The sequence below is a fragment of the Pelodiscus sinensis genome, chromosome Z, assembly GCF_052426305.1.
Source record: "Pelodiscus sinensis isolate ZL-2025 chromosome Z, ASM5242630v1, whole genome shotgun sequence".
Classification (NCBI taxonomy): Eukaryota; Metazoa; Chordata; order Testudines; family Trionychidae; genus Pelodiscus; species Pelodiscus sinensis.
The window spans coordinates 31,741,260-31,763,773 of NC_143085.1; the positions used below are offsets into that span (position 1 = coordinate 31,741,260).

Sequence of the window (22,514 nt, forward strand, 5' to 3'; positions counted from 1 at the left end):
GGGTGCTGCACCCCCTGCTTGCTATGCTTGCCAATCACCCTCTTTCAGGGGGTAGGTATTTGGCAGGGGAAAGGTAGCAAGAGCGGGCTGCAGACAGGATGTCTGGCCAGGAAGGAGAGTGCAGGAGCAGGCTGGGGATAAGTGTCTGGCCAGAAGGGAAGCGGCAGGAGCAGGCTGCTGGTGCAGAGTCTTGGCAGAAGAGGTTAGGAAGCTGGAAGGGGTGTCGAGCTCAGATGGCAGAGGGAATGTGGGGCAGCCCATGGTGAGGGATTGGGCTTGGATGGTAGAGGGGACCTGGCATGGCCTGGGTGGGGGAAGGGTTGGACTTGGATGATGGAGGGGATCTAGTGCAGCGCAGGGGATGTCAGACGAGGAGGGGACCTGGTGAAGCCTTGCGGGGGTTGGGAATGGTGGAGACCAAGCGTGGCACTGAGGGGTAGTCGGGCTTGGATGGCAGAGGGGACCCAGCCCTAGCAGCTCTTTCCCAGTGGTGCAGTCCCTCAGGGTGTGAAGCAGGAGTCGGAGCTGGAGCAGCCCATTCCCAGTGGGGACAGGCCAAACCTGACCACAGCAAGTGGCTGAAGATGGAGGCGGGTGGTGGCAGCGGCATGAAGACGCAGTTGATGTGATGATGTCACTCTGTCATCCCACAGGAAAGTTTTTTTATTTATAAAGCGAGAGATACTCAACATTTCTGTTGAGTAAGATTTCATTTTTACATTGTCAACTTACCTTACATTAACGATTCTTTAGCATTATTGATCATTGTAATCTATATATATTTGAGAGATTTGTGCATCTGTCCATGAGTCTTTCCATCCATTTGCAAGTCCATTTGTTTAAGAAGTCCTCCTAAATAGTAAGAACTAGGACCACCAAATTTGTTATGCAACTTCCTCTTATTCTAACATAAGCAAGGTCAGGATTTGGTTGTGCCAGGAAAATAGAATATATATGGAATGGGATTGTTGTCCATAACATGGAAAGGGAGGGGGCTGATAAGTGAGATAGTCATATTGGAGAGTGACCACTAGATACAGTGAGAACGGGGGATAGCTGTACTGCAGAGTGACCACAGGGGGGCAACCATACAAGGAAGGGAGTGGCCAGTTGGGGCCAAGGCTTGTCATCTTGTCAGACACTGTCCCAGGTAAGTGGGCCCACTACCCCAAATCCTACACCTGTTGACCCCACCATTGTACCCCCCCTCTCCTGGGAGCACCACCAGGCCAGGCAATGCAGGCTTGTGCCCCTGGAGGAGTCACAACCTGCCGGACCTGAGGAACTCTTCTGGGGCTGGTCTGCGCATGCACATCCCTCGGTACCCGAGACCAGGCATGGGGAGCACCGCAAGGGCTCTGCAAGGTCCCCCCGTGTGTCACTCAGACTGGGCCCAGGGAATACTGTCTTGCATGGCCCCCTCCATCCCTGGAATAAGGAAGTGCAGATGGGCTGGCATACATGGCTCAGCTCAACCTTGAGAGAAGCCAGCAGGCAAGGTGTGTAGTCCCCACTTCCCTCTCTCCACCATGGAGAGAGAGTCCAGCAAGAGGGTCCGGCAGCATGAGTCTGCACAGGCTTTGATACTACAGAGCTTGTAGCATGAGGCAGCAGCCAGCTCCCCAGAAGTGGAGCTGGTAGCTGAGAGCGACTGTGTGCTAAACTGGCTCCTGACTGCCTGGATAACCAGTTATGCTATGGGCTCTGCCATATAAGTCTTCTACTTTAGCGTGGGGCAGGAACTGGTTCATGCCTGCAGGGCAGGGAAACTGAAAAGCTGATGTTTATTGATTAAACAATTAGGGCACTCTACACAGCAGGACTAAACTGGAAAAAGCTATGCAATTTGAGCTACGCTAATCGTGTAGCTTACGTCAAAATAGCTTATTTCAACTTTTGGCACTGTCGACACAGCAGTTATTTAAAAATAAAGCAATCTTCTCCTGACTTCCCTTACTTCTCATACAATGAGGTTTACAGAAGTTGGAGGATGAAACCCATTATTTTTAATTTATTTTGCAATAACAAGCTTGCTGTGTAGACATAGCCTTACATCCCCAATATTAACTGTTTAATAGTACTGTTTAGATTAAAATATATTAATACACTATTGAAGCATAATATATAAAATCATTATCATATACTAAAGGAAATAAAATACAATTAAATCACATTTAAAAGGGGGTAATCATCAACAGCCTATATTTTCTCTAATGTGAATAGATAGTAATTTGTCTAAACTTATTTTAACATGCTATACAAAATTTCTTAGGCTGATGACTGATATAATGATTCATTTTCCAAACTGTCAAGAGGAAGTAACTGTAGCTGTTACACCAATGAAAGTTTGTTTTAAAAGTTATACTGAAGAAGAAATCGGTAAGAATTCACAATATTGAAGAGTAAGAGTGCTTTAAAACAATTTAAATAAATAAATAGTAACTTTGCAGCATCGTGGGAAAAGGTATTACATGACTGCATGGCTGGAACTTAAACTGATTATTTAGGTATCGTAACTTAAAAGTGTACAGAATGTTTCAGGTCAGAAAATGTGCCAGGTTAGAAAATTAGAAATAGGACTGAGTGTAATCCTAGATGTTTTTGAGGAAACTTGTATTGGTGCATCAGTTAGACTTTTTTATTTCATTGCTAGATGCCAGCTAGAGCAGTACGTTGAGTTAAAATTGCTGCAGTCTTGAACTGAGTTCATTATTCTACTATAGCTGTAAAGAAACAGCAACATACTGAGAAAGGAGGAGGAAGAAAGATTTGTATTTAGAACGGAGATAAATATTTAAACATGAATAATATAATTGTAATTGCCATCATAAGGAGTGAGCATAGTTCTGAAAGATAATGCATGAAGCAGTTGCATTTCAGCTGGTCTGGTAGTGTTAAGTTATGTACTACTGTTTGAGAATGTAAGATGCAGAAAGAGTTTTCCAGGCATCTGATTTGGAAATATTTTGAAGATATAACTCTGTTCTCATGCATATTGTTCACGTGCACAGCATCAAAAAGTGGCGCTACTAATAGTTTTAGGGTGGGGTGATCAATTTTGAGGAGGAAAATTTTAAATCATAGGACTGGAAGGAACTATGAAAGGTTCCTGCACTTATGGCAAACCCCCTGCACTCATGGCAAAACCAAGAACCAGCTAGACAATTCCTGACAGGTATTTGTCTAACCTACTCTTGAAAATCTCCAGTGATGGAGATTCCACAACCTCCCTAGGCAATTTATTCCGGTAGTTAACCAGCCTGACATTTAGGACATTTTTCCTAATGTCCAACCTAAACCTCCCTTCTCCCTTAAGATCATTATTTCTTGTCCTATCAAGAGAGGTTAAGGAAAATAATTTTTCTGTCTCATCATTGTAACAAACCTTTAGGTACTTGAACACTGTTATCATGGCCTCTCTCAGTCCTCTCTTTTCCAAACAAAGTAAACCTAGTTCTGTCAGTCTTCCCTCATAAGTCATGCTTTCTAGACTTCGTCATTTTTGTTGCTTTTCTCTGGACTTTTTCTAGTTTGTCCACATTTTTCCTGAAACGTGGTGCTCAGAACTGGACACCAGTGTGTGGAATAGAGCAGAATTACTTGTCTTGTTTACAACACTTTTGGTGTTTGCCTTTTTTGTAACAGTGCCACACTGTTGATTCATATTTGGTTGTGGTTTGCTATGCCCGCCTAGATCTCTTTCTGCAATACTCCTTCCTAGGTAGTCATTTCCCATTTTTTGTGTGTGCAACTGATTGTTCCTTTCTAATGCACTTTGTCTCCTGTGAATACTTGTCACTGCTTTGCAGAGTAAGACCTCCACATTTTTGCATCCTTACTAAAATGGTACTGTTTGATGGTGTAGTTAAAGAAAAATATGCTGTTGTAAACAGAAGGAGTGATTGATGTTTGGGAGGACCATAGGAAGGCAGAGAGCCACAAATGGCAGAAATGGAGTAGAGTGTAAAATGGAGAAGAGAAAATAGATTCCATCTTGAAGGAGAGGCTTTGAGAAACAAGCATGCATTTAAAGAAGATGAATAATTTGAGGGGAAAAGCTTCATAAAGATGCATCATAATACAGAACCAAAGGGGAGTAGGAAGAGAAACAAGGATGGGACAAAGGAGAAGAGACACAGTACCACTTTTTTGTTTGTATTATATATAAAACATTTGCTTAATAGAACATATTAAGCCACATTCTTTATATATAATTTTTTGCAATCAAAACAGTATTTATTTGAATCGATGATACAATTAATGATGGCCTGGCTATCTATATAAAAAAATGAATCCTGAAAAATGGCCCGGAGTTTGAGAGGGAAGAATGATGTCTCCTCCCTAGACCTGCCTTTATTTGCACATTATAGATCCTACATTTTGTGAGTTGTCAGATAGCTATCAACTATGATTAAGTCTGTTTTAAAAAAGAGACCTCATATGTTGCCTCCCTATGAATGTTTACATTTTAAACTTTTAAATAAAAGTTGCTGAGCACAGGTTTTATCATGAACTCCTAATGAACGCTGAAGTCAGTGGGACTTAGCAAAAGGGACTTCAGGATCAAACCATAGGATGAAAAAAATTAGGGTGCACTAAAAATCATTCAATATCAGCATTACAAGTTGTTATAAGTAATAGTCTAAAAGATTTATGCTGACTTAAATAATCAAAAATACGTCTTTAACTTCCAGGTCATTTATGATAACTTCTAGAATTTAAATTATATATATAGGCGACCCCCAACTTATGACCACCCAACGTATGACCCCCCGCATTTACGGCTGCCCTGCTCTGGGAGCCACTGGGCTGCCTACCACCTGACACAGCCCCCACCCAACTCTGGGCACTGTTTGCGCTGTGCCATAGAGCCACCTACCACCTGACACAGCCCCCGGCCAGCTCATGGTGCCATTCGCACCTCTGGTTCCAGGAGACAACTCCTCCCAGGAGGCAAAGTGGCCAGGAATAGAACCCCCATTCATAACATTGGCCCTATGGGCAATAAGGATTCGACTTATGACAGTTCTGAGAGACCATAGGTCGTAAGTGTGGGGGCTGCCTGTACATATATATATACACACTAATATTGTTAGGGTCACCATTACATTAACCAGAGCATTTAAAAGTATTTTACCTAAAACAACTTTGATGTCTGATTTACAGCTCTTCCTCATGATATTGTCAAGACAGTAATTTCCTGTTTGATTGCTAATTCTTTTTAGTTGTTCGATAAGCTTAATATTAATTTAAGAAGTGGTTTGTTCCTCTTTGATTAGATGGAATTATTGGAATTTTTTTTCTAATGCTCTGTGTTTTCTATTGTAACTGTTCCATTAGGGATTACTCATGGAAGTATGTTTTAGCTGATATTATTTCATAATTATTAATATTAAAATCAGTGTATATTTACATTGGGTCTATAAATGGTACATTTACATTGGGTCTAGTAAATGGGTCTAAATGCTATTATCGTCCCACTGATTCTGGGGCTAGAATGTCACTTTCTGATTTTAATCCTTGCCTTTCTTTTAATTTTTAACAGATTTTTCAAAGACAATGCACACTAAAATACATCTTAATCCAGATGAATTTGACTATTTTCAAATTGGAGTAGACTCTGAAGTAACATTTTGCCTTAAAGAACTGAGGGTAAAGATACAAATAAAATGTTCTTGATAGTAGGCTATTTGCATAGTATATATAATGTTTAACTATGTTACTGCAGGACTCTCACTAAGATAGCTTTTGTACATGGCCTCACATGCACAGTGGTATTTATTACCTGACTGAGGAGTAATTAAAAAAGCAAGCTTCCTTTTAGCACTGAAGGTTTACCTTCAAAAGGTATATTCGAGAATTGAAGATAATTTTTTTGTAAAATCTTGAGGTTTGTATAACAATTAATTTATTATACATTTATTGAGGATGTTATGATCTATAGTTATAATGATGCATCTCATACTAGATGTGGATGTGATTATTTCTGGGAAAATCTCAGAGCATAGAGGGCAAGAGTGTATACATGTAACAGTAGATTGGTATCCCTAATCCATGAAAATTAACCCATGAGATAAATGTTTAAAAAATGTAGTGCTCAGTACTAGGGATTTTTGAGTGTAAACCACTAACCATTCAACCAATAAGCAGATGCTTATAAGTTATTGGTGTCAGTTACACTCAGCAAAGCCTCCTCCCCCCCAAGCAGGGTGGGCAAGGGCTGCCTACTTCTCTCCCTGGGAGGAGGCTTCCCTGATGGCTCTGCTCCTGGAGAGGAGTCTTTGCTGCCACAGAAAAGCCTTCTCCCTGGGAGCCAGACCAACAGGGGCTGGTGGTCCCGCTGTTGGGGAGGCTTTGCTGCAACCTTTGCAATATAAACCTAAGCTTTATACTGCAGAACCTGTAGCGTGGGTAACTTTGTAACTACTGAGATTTTCAGCGGTTACACAGTTACCCTATTACACAATTTTTAACATCCCTATTTAATAGTCTTTTTTTTCCATTTGTAGGGTCTATTAGCATTTGCAGAGGCTACTAATGCTACTGTCTCAATTCATTTTGACGTGTCTGGAAAGTAAGTTTTTGGGAACCTAAATACGGTAAACTATTAGTAAAAACTCTGCATTCAGTTTTCATCTACAGTCTGGTTTATGAGTAATATTTAACCATTACAGTAAAACCTCAGAGATACGAATACATGTGGAATGAAGGTTATTTGTAACTCAGAAATATCCATAGTTGTAAACAAAATACTGTTCTTTCAGATATTTACAGCTGACCATTGACTTAATACAGCTTTGAAACTTTCCTATGCCAAAGAAAAATGCTTCTTTTAATCATCTTAATTTAATTGAAACATACCAAAACCAGTTTCCTTACATTGTCAAATCTTTTTTTAAACTTTTCCCCCCACCATCCTTTTCTTTTAATAGTAGTTTACATGTATCAGGACTGTTTTATATTTGCTTTTTTCATTCTCTGGTGCTGCCTGTTTGCATTCTTCCGGTTCCAAATAAAGGGACTGGTCAGTTTGTAACTCTGGTGTTTATAACTTTAAAATTCTACTGTCTATCAGGAAAGTGATTCCACTTCAAATAACTAATAGCATTCATTTATTAAGAGCTGAATTTGTAATTAACTAAAATAATGAAAAAATCCAATAGTTTGTTATCCGATTTAAGGATCTTATTTTTATATGATAGAATTAATGCAAAACATAATTTGTTTGATTTTTCTGGATTGCTGAGCACTCATGATCCCAGTGAAGTAAAGAGAACCATTCCCTTTACCAGGAATGTGAAATTGTAAACAGTTAACTGATAAGCATGGGTTCATCGGTTAACCTTTATGGTGACATGTAACCTCTCTCCCCTGTCACTGTCTCTGTATCAGAGCTAGCAGCATGGGAGAGAAGGACAGACAGTAGCTGGTATATGTGAGGAGACAGCTCTTTAGTTGGCTCATCACCCTCTTTCCACCCTCTCACCCCAACACTGCTGCCTCCAATACAGAGGCACCAGTGTAGGGAGAGCAGGCAGGAGCCAGTGTGCGTGGGGAGCCATCTCTCCTTCTTCCTTTGTGTAAACATGTAACTGCTGAAATTTTCAGCAGTTACACATTTACCTAAATAAAAGCATTCTAACATCCCTACTCAGTATACTTCTGAATTAGGGATGTGAACAACTAGTCTAGTAGTTGACTATCTGAGAAGCAAATGCTTATTGGATGGTCAACAGAATAGTTGAGTACTCACTTCCCCCCCTTGCTACCTCTATCAGATAGAGGCAGCAAGAGGAGGAGGGAAGATGCGATACCTCAAAGCAACAGTGCCTCATGGGCTCCGCAACAGGCTATTGCTACACTTGAAAGGCAGAGGCGCCTTATCGACTAGTTGATGCAAAATGCATCGACTATTCAATTAACCAATTACCCAATACTTAACATCCTTCCACGGTAGTCAATTAGTCATTTCCCCCCCCTGCTGTCTCTGAAAGAAAAAGGCAGCAAGGGGGAAAGAAAAAAGGGGTGCTTCAAAGCGGCAGCACCTATGAAGCCCGGAGTCAGTGGGGGAGTCTCCAGCTGATCCCAAGCTCCATGGTTGCTGCCCACTTTTAAACACCATGGGGAGCACAGGGCCAGTGAGGGATTGCCTCGCTGGCCCCTTGCTCCCCTCAGTGCTTTTGCCTTTGAGGTGTAGCAACAGCCCTGGTGCTATTTCTACACTTCAAAGGCAGAGGCACCCTTATCAATTAATAGAATAGTCAATGCAAATTGCATCAACTATTCGATTAGTCAATTAATTGAAATGTAACATCCCTATTTTGAATATTAGGTCATCATTTTCCTTTTCTGGGAATAGTTAAGGAAACTTTTTTTAATTTAAATTTGGAGTTTGTGTAATTGTCTGCAAGCATGGAAGCTTGTTTGGTATTAAATTATTTTAAGTACAAAATTCCATAGGATTTACTCACTGCAGTATATAAACTATAATGGGAAGCAAGTCTCTCATGTTTTTTAAATCAGTAGTGAATATAAATAAAGTAGTGAACAGAAATAAAGTTCTCTCTCTAACAAGCCTCTTTGTGTGTGTATATTTGTGTACATGTGTATATCTGTATAAATATATGAAGTGAACTAGCTTTCTTCCTCTCCCCAGAAGTCCCTCACATATATATGTTTACACATATAATTCAGTCTCTGATTTTACATTTTTAGACCAATTGCTTTCAGTGTTGAGGACATGATGGTGGAAGCCAGCTTTGTTTTGGCTACATTAGCTGACACTGAAAATAGGGAATCCTCTCAACAACCTCTATGCCTTTCACAAAACCAGAAAAGGTAATGCAAGATTTGTTTTGATATTCTGCTCCTAAAAGTTCAAAAGTCATTGTCCTTTTTTTAAAATTATTTTTCAATTTCCTTTTATGTTAGATTTAAGGCAGAAGGGAAGAGATGTACTTTGGTTTCTCTACAGCAGTTGTCGTAATATGTGCTATTAGGGCATTTTCACACAAGTGAAATGGTTTATTAAATTAAAGGAATAATCAAGTTCAGATTAAGGAGCTTTACCAGATGAATAGGTGACATGACAATTTGAGACCTAAGAGGGTACACCAATTATGAGTTCAGAACAGTCTTTTTCCTAGTTTCTGCCTCTCTTACATAGAGTACAAATATCTTTCCAATACTTTTGTGGCCCTTCTCACCATAATTTCTGACAGCTAATAGGTGTTTAAAACATTGTTTGAATTGCATGTCATCTTTTTCATTGTGTTTTCATATCTTTGCCTATTTCTATTTTGTGGGGAATGGCTTCCTGTAGATTCATCTTCTCTTCTCAAACACACCCTTCAGTTTCATGCAATACCCTCTTCCTTTGGGGTAAAGGAGAAACCAGCAGCACAGATTCTCAGCAGAACAAATAGCTGTCAGTTTTGCATGGGCTGGAAAAAGTTTAGCTGGGGGAGAAGGTTGCACTAAATTGGGGTGGACAAATACCACCGCACAAGCTGGATCCAGTTCCCCATGGTTAGCCCTTGGCGGGCTGCCATTGCTATATTTACCTGCACCTCTGCAGATACAGGGAATTGCAGCTCCCGTTGACCACAGATTGTTGTTCAGGCTAATGGGAGCTGAGGGAAGCAGTGTCTCAGTCTACAACGCTTTCTGCAGCACCCATTGGCTAGGATTGGCAATCTACAGCAAATGGGAGCTGCAGTCATCCAGACTGGCAGAGGTACAGGTAAATATAGCAGCAGTGGTGTCATTTTATTGCTCACCCATGCGCTAGATGAAAGTCTAGTCCTAAAGTCATCATGCTTTTCATTAGTCATTGGTAGTATGAGTTTGTTTCTGTGGTTTACAGTCAGGGTACTAACATGTCTGTTAATCCGTCAGGCCTACCTTGATGAAGGCCCATGCAGATAATGCTGAAAACATCCCAAACAATTCTGCAGATGATAGTAATACAGAGACAGTAGCTTCAAAAAAGCCTTGTTGGAATAGAACCATAGCAACACAGTCACCTGAAGTATGTAGGAACTCTCTGTCAAAAGAAGATACTATTCCCATAATCTCAAAGAAAGACATGAAGAACATAGAAGTATTGGACATGAGTGCAGCAGGTGACATTAAAATTGTGGAAGAAGTAATACCCACATACTCTGATCAGTACAAGGTAAGAAGAATGGCAAATTAAATCTACATTGTAAACTAAAGAAAAATTAGTTTTACCCATACAGAAAAATCATACTTTTTAGTACAGGCAGTCCCCGACTTACGCGGATCCGCCTTATGTCGGATCCGCACTTACGAACGGGGCTTTCTCGCCCCAGAGCTCACAGGCAGTGGTCAGCCACCTTGACCTCCGGGGCGAGAAAAGCTGCTCCTGGTGCCCCTGGTCTGCTGGGGACCGTCTCCAGCAGACCAGGGGCAAAGCCTCAGAAGCGCGGGACCCCGCCACGGCTGCCGGTTTGCTCGCGGTGCCCCTGGTCTGCTGGAGACGGTCCCCAGCAGACCAGGGACACCGCGAGCAAACCCGCAGCAGCGGCGTGTTCCCCCACTTCTGAGGCTTTGCCAGAGCAAAGCCTCAGAAGCGCAGGACCCCGCCACGGCTGTGGGTTTGCTCGCGGTGCGCCTGGTCTGCTGGGGACCGTCTCCAGCAGACCAGGGGTACCGGGAGCAAAGCGAGTCCTGCGCCAGAGCAAAGCCTCAGAGGCGAGGCACCCCGCTGCTGCGGCTTTGCTCCCCGTGTCCCTGGTCTGCTGGGGGGGGCGTCCCCAAGTCAGCCGTTGCTGAAACTGACCAGCGCTGACTACAGGAAGCCCGAGGCACAGTTGCTCTGCCCCGGGCTTCCTGGAATCAGCGGCTGATCAGTTTCAGCAGCAGCTGACTTGCGGTTCTTAAGTTGAATCTGTATGTAAGTCAGAACTGGCGGTCAGTTTCAGCAGCGGCTGAATCTGGACGCCAGTTCCGACTTACATACAGATTCAACTTAAGAACAAACCTACAGTCCCTATCTTGTACGTAACCCGGGGACTGCCTGTAGTTTAATTACATGTAGTCCCATTTGCCACACTAGACTGTTCAGTTTTATATAAATTGCTGTTTTAGTCAAGTTCAGTGCAATAGTACGGTGATCAATATTTGTAGAATCTAGTTAAACAGTTCCCTTATAAACAGGTCCTTATTTACTTTGCAATACATTGTAACCAAATTCTGTGTCAATGATAGTTCAGTCTACTGCCCCACAATGCCCTTTATTCTTGCTTCTGTCAAACCTTCCTGTGGTTCACATTTGAAAATGCTTATTGACCACAGAATTAATTTATAGGGTTGGGATTTTTTTTAGTGAGAATAGTTTGCTGTGCTATGCTCTGCTTCCCCAAGTTCCCATTATGCAGTTTCTCCTTTTCAATATCTTCCTTCTCATCCATTGTGTGCCAGAGAGTTAGGTGGCTTGCAACTGCTTCTGTGGTTATCTAATTGCTCAAACCTGAGCTGTTCTCCAGATAGCTCCATTTCTCTGGCTGCTTGCCATCTTTATTGCAAACTGGACTCTAGTTCTGGCTACTAGACAACACCCACTCCCTCCCCCCCCCATTTATTTTTGTGTAGTCCTCCAGACCGCAAGCATTATAAATGGTGGTGTCATGTGGGGGCTCACCCTTGCACATGGCTCCCAGCCACAGAAGGCACTGCTTGGTGTGGGAAGCCTAACTGGCTGCTTCTACCACAGTGCAAACCACATTGGCTAGGGAGCCACCAGAGCTGATACACTTCTGCAGCCAGCAGGGAAGGGGGCAGTTTATTTCTTAATAAACAGAGGGCACTTTTGGTGTGGGTAGAGGCTGTCAGATGTTAGCAGAGAGAGTTAGGCAGCATCCCAGCACAGGGACATGGGGGTGTCAGGGTAAGGATTCTGTTTCATGCCTTTGCAGGATCCTGATATTTGTCTGGGCTCCTGGACACAGGACATCAACTTTGATATGCTGCATTGCCAACCCTAAGAGTTCAACTTCATTAATCAGCCCTCCCATCTCCAAGGAACACATGCTAGCAAACAACTGTCCAGAGTTTTTGCCTTGTCTACTTTAAGACATTAGGCGGCTCCACAGTTGAACAGGTTGAACCTCTCTAATCTGGCACTGTCTGGTCAATATCTATGGTCCAGCATGATTTGTTAGCTGGATGTCAAATGTTGGATATGGCCAAGTTTCCTGTAGTCCCCATAAAGTTTGAGCCAGGACTGGTGACAAAGTAGTCTATGCTATTATTTAGCTCTAATTTATATCTTCTACCATCCCAGTGGAAGTGATAATGCTGTTAGAAAGTATTGACCTCACATGATTTGGAAAATTCTCTGGTTCAGCACAGGTCAGGGCTCCAAGGTGCCAGACAAAAGAGGTTCAATCTGTAATGTCTGGAAAAATGTAGCAGTAAAATCAAGGACATGAGATGTCTTCACAAAATGGCAAGTGTACTTGATACAGTATCAGCTGCCTCATCTTGGGGAGGAAGGGCTTTTCAATTATTTCTTCTGCCATCTTACCCCTCTCCTTTGTCTCTCTCTGAAAAGGCTTAGCAGTAGCCCTGTTTCCAGAGGCTGGGAAGACCAGGCCTGGCAGTAGCTTTTTTTCCATCTAGCATACACTAAAGTGGATATGGAGGAGTGGTGTATATTCAGAAACTTTGTCCTATGCAAGCCACAGCTGCACACAAACATCTCTCTGCTATTTCATTTACATAATATTTTAAATAAATCCACATCTTTAGGATTGAAGTAATGCACAACTTTCCCCTGTTAAGAATTCATCAGAGGTTTGAATTTATTTCTAATCTGAACTCTTTTCCCATATTTAGACTTACAAATTTGTTTAGAAATACTAAATTATAGTGGTTGATATTAAATCAGTAGACAAATTAACATATTGTTACACCTTTGACAGCGGGAAATAATTGTAAATGCCAAATGTATTCGTGTACATTGTTATACAATTTGTTTTTTAAATGTGCTTGCCAAAAGAACTTAAATCAGAAGTAAAATCATCCCAGGAATATTTTATATGTATAAAATCTCACTTTATATATTGCATTTTCCAGTTTCATTCATTTTTCTTTGGAGCAATTTCATTAAAGGAGCAAGATACCATCAGCTACACACTCCATAGCTTGGCCACAGCTAGTGATGATGAAGAAGATTTTGACAATGAGCAGCTCTCCCAAGCAGTCTAGTGATACGTAGTACATGTACAAACTTTGCAAAAATGTTTACATTGTCTTTAGGTATTAAAGGTATATTTTAATAGCTAAAGGACTATTTTAAAGTAACTTGTTGCAACATTTCTTACAGAAATTTCCCTGGGTTTTCTACTATTTTTAGATTACACAGAAATGAGAACTGTCAATAGAAACTGCTGTTTTATATTCTAGACTGGAGTGAGCAATAATTTTTTAGTGGGGGCCCAGGAGGGGCCAGGAGACTTCCATGCTTCTCCACCCACAGACCAATTGGCTGGGGGGGAAGAGGGGAGCATGCGAAGTCTTGTTCTCCCCCCCCCCCCATCCCCTCCCAGAAAACCACCTAGGTACCTGTGCCCCTGCCCGTAAGTCAATCAGGGCCTGAGAAGGGGGAGCACATGAAGTTTCTCGCTCCCTGCTCCCGCCCTGCAATGGAAAACCAACTGGGCAGCAACTGGCAGTTGACTAAGTGCTGAGCCCCTTGCAGGGCAGGAAGAGATCACATTCTCCCCTCCTACCCCCAAACCCTGATTGGCCTGGGGGCAGAGGGAGCATGCAAAGTCTCCTCCCACCCTGCCCCCATCCTTCAAGGAGAGCGCAGAGCTTCTCTTGCAGGGTAGGAGGAGACTTCGCATGCTCTATCCCTCTGCCCCCAAGCCAGTCAGAGCTTGGGGACGGGAAAGTACACATGAAGTCTCCTTTCACCCTGCCAGGAGCGCCACCATATGCTCCTTGGTAGGCGAGAGGAGACTTCATGCAGTTCTCTCCGCTTCCCAAGACCCTGATGGGCCGGGGGCAGGAGGTGCAGCAGGGCCTCCGTAGGCTGGATCAACTTGCTTGGAAGGCCGGATGTGGCCCACAGAGGCCCTTTTGCCCACCACTGTTCTAGACTATTACTACAGTTAGTGCTTTTCAACTTAACACCTAAGCAGGGTAGAGTTTTCAGCTCACAAGTGAACAATCAGCTTGTTGTATAGGTACCCCTTTTAATGTAGAAAAGAACTAATTAAGACTTTAAAATTAATTTTAGTGTTTGTATTCACAGGTTAACATGTAAATATTTTGTATTCCAATTGTTGTGAAAGTTCAAATGTGTAAAACACATCCAAAAACTTTAAATACAAGAGCATTTTCATCATCTGTCAATACCATTCTGTGTAGCTAGTTGTATGGATGTCATCTTTTTAGTAGAAATTTTCATAATTTAATACTGGTGTAATGCTGGATTAAGAATCTTAGATTGTTAGGTACATTTGATAGACCTAAAAATGGATTAGAGCTCACATGCTAGAGGATCCTTAATTGGTCAGTCACCTGAACCACTGAGTACACTGCTTCAAGAGAATTAAGACTATACATGTGACACTGCATGGATTTGCTACCTCTACCTGATACTTTCATTCTAGTACAGCCAAACACATTTATTTGGATAGTTCTCTGAAAACATCCAGTGTGCAGCAGCAGTCAAAAAAGCCAACAGAATATTAGGAATAATTTAAAAAGAGAGAGAGAGAGAATAAGACAGAATATCTTATTGCCTCTATCAGGGGTTCCCAAACTTTTTGACATGGGGACCAGTAAATCCATTCACAAGCTTTTGGAGGACCAGTAACATTCATTTTCATATTTGCATATTCATTACGCAAATGATGAATATTCAAATATGTTGTTTCTGGTCCTCCCAAAGCCCCCAGTGCTAGCTTTAGCAAAACTTTTGATACGGTCACCCACAATATTCTTACCAGCAAGTTAAGGGAGTGTGGATTGGATAAATGAACTATAAGATGGATAGAAAACTGGCTAGACAACGTGTTTACCAAACTGTTTATTTTAGTTGGAACCCGTTTTTTTTTTTCAGTACTGTTTTTTGCAACCCAAAGATATACATGCATATAAAAAAAGAATTAAAAATGAATAAATTTTCAGTGTTTCACCCGGCTGCATCCTCCACCCTGGGCCAGGGCTTGGGGGATCTGGCGCTGGATGGGCACTCCAGAAGTCGGGAGCAAGAGCAGACTGGGGGTAGGGTATCTGGCTAGGAGGGAGGGTGCAAAGAGGAGTAGGGTTGCCTGGTGTCTGGTTTTGTACCAGGCAGTCCAGAATTTGAGGGTTCTGTCCAGGAAACAAATTGAGAACATACTGGACATATAAAATGTCCAGTATTTTCTAATTAGGTATGTATTATTATTAGGTGTATCAGTCCGTAGCTGTGAACTGCCTGGCAGGTAGATGTGCTCATGCTGTGTGTCTACCAGCCAGGCAGTTCGCAACTACTCAAGGGAGGGTATGGCTTTCTTCTCCCGATCTCCCCTGGCCAGCCCGCTGCCCCCATCCAGCCTTCCTTCCGAAGGCTGGTTCTCCTCCTCCCAATCTCCCCCAGCCAAACCCCCTGCTTAGCCCTGCTTCTGCCGCCTGCCCCGATCTCCAGCAGACTGCCCTGCTGCCCCCAACTATGCTTCCCAGCGGCCGGTTTCCCCCCTCCCTAGACACACCTCCTCCCAGCCCACCATGCTGAGGCCTGGTATTTTTTTCCCCCGGGCTGCTCTGTATAAAGCCATGGTATGCCCACATCTTTAATACTGCGTACAGATGTGGTCACCTCATCTCAAAAAAATATACACAGGCATTGGAAAAGGTTCAGAAGAGGCAACAAATTTGGTGTTTGGAATGGGTCCCATACGAAGAGAGAATAAAGACTTGGACTTTTCAGCTTAAAAAGAGGAGATGAAGAGTGGAGATGTTAGAGATCTGTAAAGTCATGACTGGTGTGGAAAAAGTGAATAGGAAAAAGGTACTTACTTATTCCCACAATATAAGAATTGGGGGTCACTAAGTGAAATTAATAGGCAGGTTTAAAAAAAACAAAAGGAAGTTTCTTCACTCAGCACACAGTTAACCTGTGGAACTCCTTGCCAGAGGATGTGCTGAAGGCTAGGACTTTAACAGGGTTCAAAAAGAGCTAGATAGATTAATGGAGGTTAGGTCCATGAATGGCTATTAGTCAGGATGGATAAGAATGGTGTTCCTAGCCTCTGTTTGTCTGGAAATAGGTGACAGGAGAGGGATCACATGAGGATTACCTGTTGTGTTCTCTCCCTCTGGGGCATCTGGTATTGTCCACTATCGGCAGACAGGATGCTGGGCTAGATGGACCTTTGGTCTGACCCTGTATGGCTATTCTTATTTATTGCCAAAATAATTACCAGTAATTTTTGAAAAACTGACATTTAGGTGTAAAACTGACTATAAGTTTGCATTTTCACACCTTGCAATGAATTTTTATAATTAGTATTTTAATCTACTAGTTTACAAAATCCGTCCTCCAATATATAAGTCAAGTATGTGAACAAGATACAGTGAATTAGAAAAGTTTCATTTTAGAACTCTGTAATAGAAATCAGAATAAATTTGATTGTTTGATCCCAGTAATAATCCATTACCCATAGCAGTGTACTAAACAGTAGTCAGAGATCACCATTTTCATCTTAAGATTGCTTCACTGCATAAGAATGGGCATAGCTCTGTCTTTTCAATATAGCAAATGAAGAGGGTGGGAATTTGTGTAGTTTTAGACAAATTTGACATCTTTACCAAATGCCAAAAGTGACAAATGTTGATTATACAGTTTTATTCCAAAACATTTGCATAGGAATTGATTCTTTAGGACTGTTTGGCAAAGTTGGGTGGAACGCTTGTGTATAGCCATACACGGATTAATTTAGTCTTTCTGAAGGGAAGTGGCTGGTGCCATTAATTTGAGTGAGAGAACAGAGTATTGCAGTTTATTGCAATATAGGACTCAGAAGATTGGAACAAACATATTTTATACATGTATGGAACAGTTTTAAAAAGTTGGCTTCTAGGTGAGCCAGATGGCTTGGTAGGGGGTTGTCCATAGCTGTGCTGGAAAGACTAAAAAATGAAAGTTGTTTAATGTGCAGACATTGCAAATGTTAGGCTCTCAGCAATGTAAGAAATATTATTTGAACCTGCTTATCACTATGCAAAGTAACATTACTTCTTCAGAAGGATATTACTGACTATAGGATTGTTATTGCTGGTATAAGCGAAAAACTAGAACAGAACATGTGAAAACTAAAACATAATAGACATACTCCAAAGTTGAGGCTCAATGGCTGGGCTCCTGTGTAATACACAATAGCACTCTTTGCATAAATGGAAAGTAAACTCGAAGTAAGTTACTTTAAAGCCACACATTTTAGTATAAATACTATATTTATTAAATATCTTTACAATTCATTTAAATGTATTTACAGAACTATTCCTGCATACTTCAGACATCCAATTCACATAATTGCCTCTTAGGTAAGTATAGGTAAAATGATAGTCTAACAAAGCATCCTCATTAGATACAGACTCAGATTTCTTTTATTATGTCAGCTATCTTTGTTAGATACTACTACATACAGTCAACTTCTACACATTCATAGTCTGGTTTTCCACTGAGAAGTTACCTATTACCAAGAGATATGAATTCCAATTACAAAATACTTACATCATCTTTGCTACACCTTTACATCCCTCTTCAGAAAGTTTTGTTATCCAATCTGGTCCCAAACTCAAAACAGTTTCCCCCATTTTTTTAATAAATGCAAAAGTAGCAACTCTTAAGAGAAACTGGATGTTGCAGCTCTCCCAAAGATAGCTATTAAAGTGACAAGGAACCATGGACATTTCAATCCTTTTAAGAAGAGTATTCATTTCATATTTTCTAGACCTCTCACCTGCAGACACCCTAGGTCCTGCAATTGCTGTTGCAATACTTGGTGTGATAAGTTACTAGTATATAAAGCTTTTACATTTAGTCCAATTACTGTTCCCCACCAAGCAACTGTTGACACAGAGTAAAACTTTTCAGACTGGTAAACCTGTTCCACCTTTCATGTTTCCAACTCAAATGAATACTCCTGAAATGTTTTTCCTGTGTCTCCCTCTCATGATAAAATTATAATAATCTAATTCCTAGGAATGATTACTGCTTCATGCATCATTTTAAGGTTACTTTGACTACTTGAGTCCTGTCATTTCCTTTACTATAAATATCTGTTGTGCGCAGACAGCTTAAATTCATAGGAAGAAATTAGGTTGATATGTTTAGAGTGCACATCTTAAAACAAAAAACAAAATTCTCAAGCATGTGATAAAAATATTAACTCTTTATAATACAGTATTGCTTTAACAGATGGAAAAAGCTATAAACTTTGCTGGTCTTTGGTGTGTCCAGTGAGGGATAAATTTACAAATTGTAAATTAAAAACCAAATTTGTTCATTATAAAAAAAATCATGATCTATGAGGCAAATGTCTTTATATTGACTAAAAACTGCATTAACACAAAAACAAGATTTAGAATCAGACCCATGAGTAGAGAAAGTTCAGTCACTACCAGGACAGCTGGATTTCTATGACCTAGGATTCCAGACCCTGGATCAGTAGAGGGCAGAGCACAGTCACAGCTGAGCTTAGGGGGTGGAAGGGAAGCACCTTTGCTACTCATTTATCTGATCCACATACATACCCTAATTTGTAGTTATAGAAAATAGTGAACAGAGAACACTGGCAGGAATATAAAGTGAGGAAATAGTTCAGCTCTACCGGGGCATATCAGAGTAAGTTCAAGAATAGGAAAATCTGTACTTGATCTAGTCTGCTCTAACAAGGAATTGTGACAAAATACTGAAGACTTTAGTGTAGGGAATGTCCCGATTTGAGACATTCCTCAAACACTAAAAATGAAGCCCTATGCAGCACAAATACATTCCTTCCAACAAAAAGGTACCTAGATACAGCTTGTTCAACTTTTAAAGATTAAAGGGACTACAGTTTGTGCAAAGCTGTCTACCTCTCACATGGTGTTTTCATTAATTCTTCCCATACCCCCACCAAACTACTATTATTTTGGCCAAGTTAGGGTAGTTAAGGCATTTTGACAAGTAATTAAAGATGATTTAAAATATATCTAACATTATGCCAATTTATGAATACAAATAAATTACTGAATAGCTCCCAAATTAATCACTCACTCATAAATGAAATGCCTGTTACAAGCATGATGCATTAAAACAGTAAAATGACATGTACATGGTACATGTTAAGTGATTTTAAATAAAATAAGAGCTCGACATACATTTATGCAAATATACAGTACAACTCGAATAAAGGTTCTTTAAACAATTTGAGATTTCCTCAAACTTAAACAGTTTTAATACAATAAGCCAGGTAGTAAAATCTCCTTTCAGATAAGGAGAGATTCCTTACTGACCAAGTGTAAATGCACTCATCTAGACATCGTTACCTGACTTTTATATAAAACATGGCTTTAATTTATTTCTAAGTACTTTTCTACCAGCAAAAAAAGTTAATGAAAAACTGACCAAAAATATATATAATCTTTACAGCTATCAGCTTATGCACCTCAGAAAAAGGGGTTGCAGAAACTGGGGAAACAATTGCGAGCTACTAAAATTCATAAGGAAATGCTATATTGCAAGTGGCTATTTAATAATTGTAAACATCATGAAGGTTCATAGTGAAAACCCCAAATATCAGTTACTGAAATGTAACTTCTGCTAATTATTCATTAACTAATTTTCCATTTGTATACTTACTGCTGCTGCTGACAGCATAAGCAGAGGTGCACTTTTGAGCTAGCAAGACAAGCATCAAAATAACTGGTACAGATTCTATTTTATACAAAGCAAGAATGGCAATGCACAAACCATGTCTAGTTAACAGTAATGTTCTCTGTAAACAAAAGCAAGAAAGTTCAGAGTTGAGGAGTATCTGTTCTTAATGCAAACCATCATTCTTGGGTATTGCAGCATACATTCTGATCAGAGATTAATGATATTGTGCTAAGCCTCAACTTTGAATATTCTAGCTTTTGTAAGTTTTAGTTACAACTTAACACAATAAACCCTTTTTAAACAAAAAGTTCCCCACTTCAAAAAACAAAACATCCAGAGATACCAGGCCTCATTGTGGACTAATTATTTGCAAAACTTTCATGTATAAGATCACAATTAAGCACCTGAAATCACAAAACACTTGTGGCATCCATACAGCTCAAACTATTTTTTTTTCAAATCTTGTACTAGAAAAAGTCTGCTAAGGCTGACACCACGTATGCCAAGAGCAAAATGTTTACAGCAGCTATAAACCCCCTGAAAACTGGAGTTTATATTATATAAACACAAACTCTCACCTATTACTGTAACAAGACTATGTTTATGAAAGGATGCTTTGTAACATATCCTTTGTTGGATAACGGATGTTTCTAGCAGAACAGTAGTACACTCTGGTGGAGAGAATGTATCAATTTTATTTATTAAATTTCATTTTGAATTGTAACCAATCAATAATAATTTGAAACTAGTAATATTTGAGAAGTAGTAACCATATGGATCTCGTTTTCCCCCACCTTGTGAATGATTACTAAGTTTTGAGAGACAAGCTTCATGTCTTTTTCTTCATTTCATGCTGGCAGATGAACACCAGTGTACTGCAAATAGTGGTTTTTAAAGGATCTCAATTGTGTCGTAACAGGCAACCCGCTTGAGTAATGGCCATTGAGATCAGCTGCAAAGAAAGAAATCTATCCTGCCAGCAGGAAACAGTACATGTGAAGCTAGGAACTCCAAGATAATGGAAAACAGACGTTGACATTAGGCAAATCAGTCTGTATATTCAGCTACTATAGAAAGAAGGACGGTGATGTCATCTGGCTTTCCCCCTGTAATGCAAGAAAACAGTCCATTACAAAGGATTGTGGTACTGTAAGAAGGTTTTGCAAGGTTCTGATGAAGTTACTCTGTGAAGGAGTATTTTATTACACAAACTCCAATTAAGTCTGTGAATACAAAGGACCAGCAGTCAAAAGGGAAGCAACTAATGACTATGCTCTAGCTGGCAGGAGTTAAAAAGATTACAGATTTGACACCCATAAGGCACATGGAACGATGTGAAATGCACACAGGCTAAGCAAGAGGCAATTTCAATGGCCCATGAAGGGAGTCTTGAGCTATACAAATTTGAAAGACTTTTCTCTCTAAGCTGAGTAATAAATGGAAACCTCAGGACCAGCTGTGAAAGTAACTTCAATTTCTTAAAAGTACTGACTTATTGCAGGGCTTGGGTGGATGCTTAGGGGAGGAGATTGGGGCAGTTGTGATAGGACAATACCTGTAAGAAATGTGGGGGGGGACTGAGGGGGGGGAACTGAGGGGTTTAGGGGGGAGAGTCTGGGGCTGGAAGTGAAGTCACCATGCTGCCCAGCCTGCCTGATCCCTGGGACTAGCTAAGACTGTCCTGCCTGGCCACCCGATCACCAAGGCTGAAGCCTGGGGGCACTGTGGCCATGCACACAGGGACTGTGGATGCTGGTTTGGATCCACTTGAGATGGGGCCTTGCTTCCCACCCCCTAGCCATCCCATACAGAGGTGGGGGGAAATGGATGGTGGTGGTTTGGGCTCAATGGAGGAGGAAAGTGGAAAGAGTGAGGTGAACCATTCATGCCCAGCACTGGTACAGGAAGCTTACTCACGTATGGTGGCTGACAGCATTGAGGGCAGAGATGTGAAAGTATAAATGTGTAAATGATTAACTGATGAGTCTGGGCTCATCTGTTAATCTTCATGGTTATATACACAACAGCCCCTCCCCCCCACCACACAGCTGCTTCTGTGGCAGCCACCTGCACCTCTGTGTGTGAACATGTAACTTCTGAAATTTTCAATGGTTACACATTACCTAAATAAAAGCATTTTAACATCCCTAATTGAGAAGCCTGCCCTCAGCCAGCCATGCTCTTACTGGGGTGCTGCACTGAGGCATCCCAGCTCACTTTCACCTTTGCTCAGGACTCCGGCAGGTACACTAGAGACTTTCCAGAGGATGGGGAGATAGATTACAGAGGGCAAAGCGACTGAACAATGTCAGATGAATGGGAAGCATTCTGCAAACAGACTACTAAAATAAAAATCAGTGCTCTATGTACTCTGGTAATGCCTACAGACAAATTTACAACCTAATTAGAACAGGAGACAGGGGAGGGGAATAAAGACAGACATTCTATATTTAGGCCACACATCAGGTCAGTGATAGAGCCAAAAAGAAAGCATAGGTCTGATGACTTCCAGTCCAGTGTCCTATGTATTGGATCACACTACCTCCCAATTATGGCTGGCATCTTCTTTCCAGAACATATCTAAGATTGCTTACTATTCAGGAACTCTGGCACAAATCCAACAAAGGAA

General features: G+C 41.0%; 2 protein-coding genes across 4 annotated transcripts in view; one reads left to right on the forward strand and one right to left on the reverse strand.

Moving 5' to 3' along the window:
* Positions 1-13,323, forward strand: part of RAD9B (RAD9 checkpoint clamp component B) — a 29,722-nt gene extending 16,399 nt beyond the window's left edge. Inside the window, exons 6-11 of one of the 3 annotated variants that reach the window (XM_075898692.2) lie at positions 2,273-2,379; positions 5,546-5,652; positions 6,510-6,574; positions 8,716-8,838; positions 9,898-10,177; positions 11,940-12,894. In XM_075898692.2, the coding sequence (XP_075754807.2) occupies positions 2,273-2,379; positions 5,546-5,652; positions 6,510-6,574; positions 8,716-8,838; positions 9,898-10,177; positions 11,940-12,008 (751 nt within the window). In that variant the 3' untranslated portion in view covers positions 12,009-12,894. Of the gene's footprint in view, positions 1-2,272; positions 2,380-5,545; positions 5,653-6,509; positions 6,575-8,715; positions 8,839-9,897; positions 10,178-11,939; positions 12,895-13,101 lie in introns of those variants that run through there. The other 2 variants (XM_075898691.2, XM_075898694.2) reach the window with 2 other exon arrangements.
* A 4,133-nt stretch (positions 13,324-17,456) lies between these two features.
* PPTC7 (protein phosphatase targeting COQ7) overlaps positions 17,457-22,514 on the reverse strand; it is a 35,945-nt gene continuing 30,887 nt past the window's right edge. Inside the window, exon 6 of the mRNA XM_006132578.4 lies at positions 17,457-20,991. Coding sequence (XP_006132640.3) covers positions 20,933-20,991 — 59 coding nt within the window. The 3' untranslated portion in view covers positions 17,457-20,932. The remainder of the gene's footprint in view (positions 20,992-22,514) is intronic.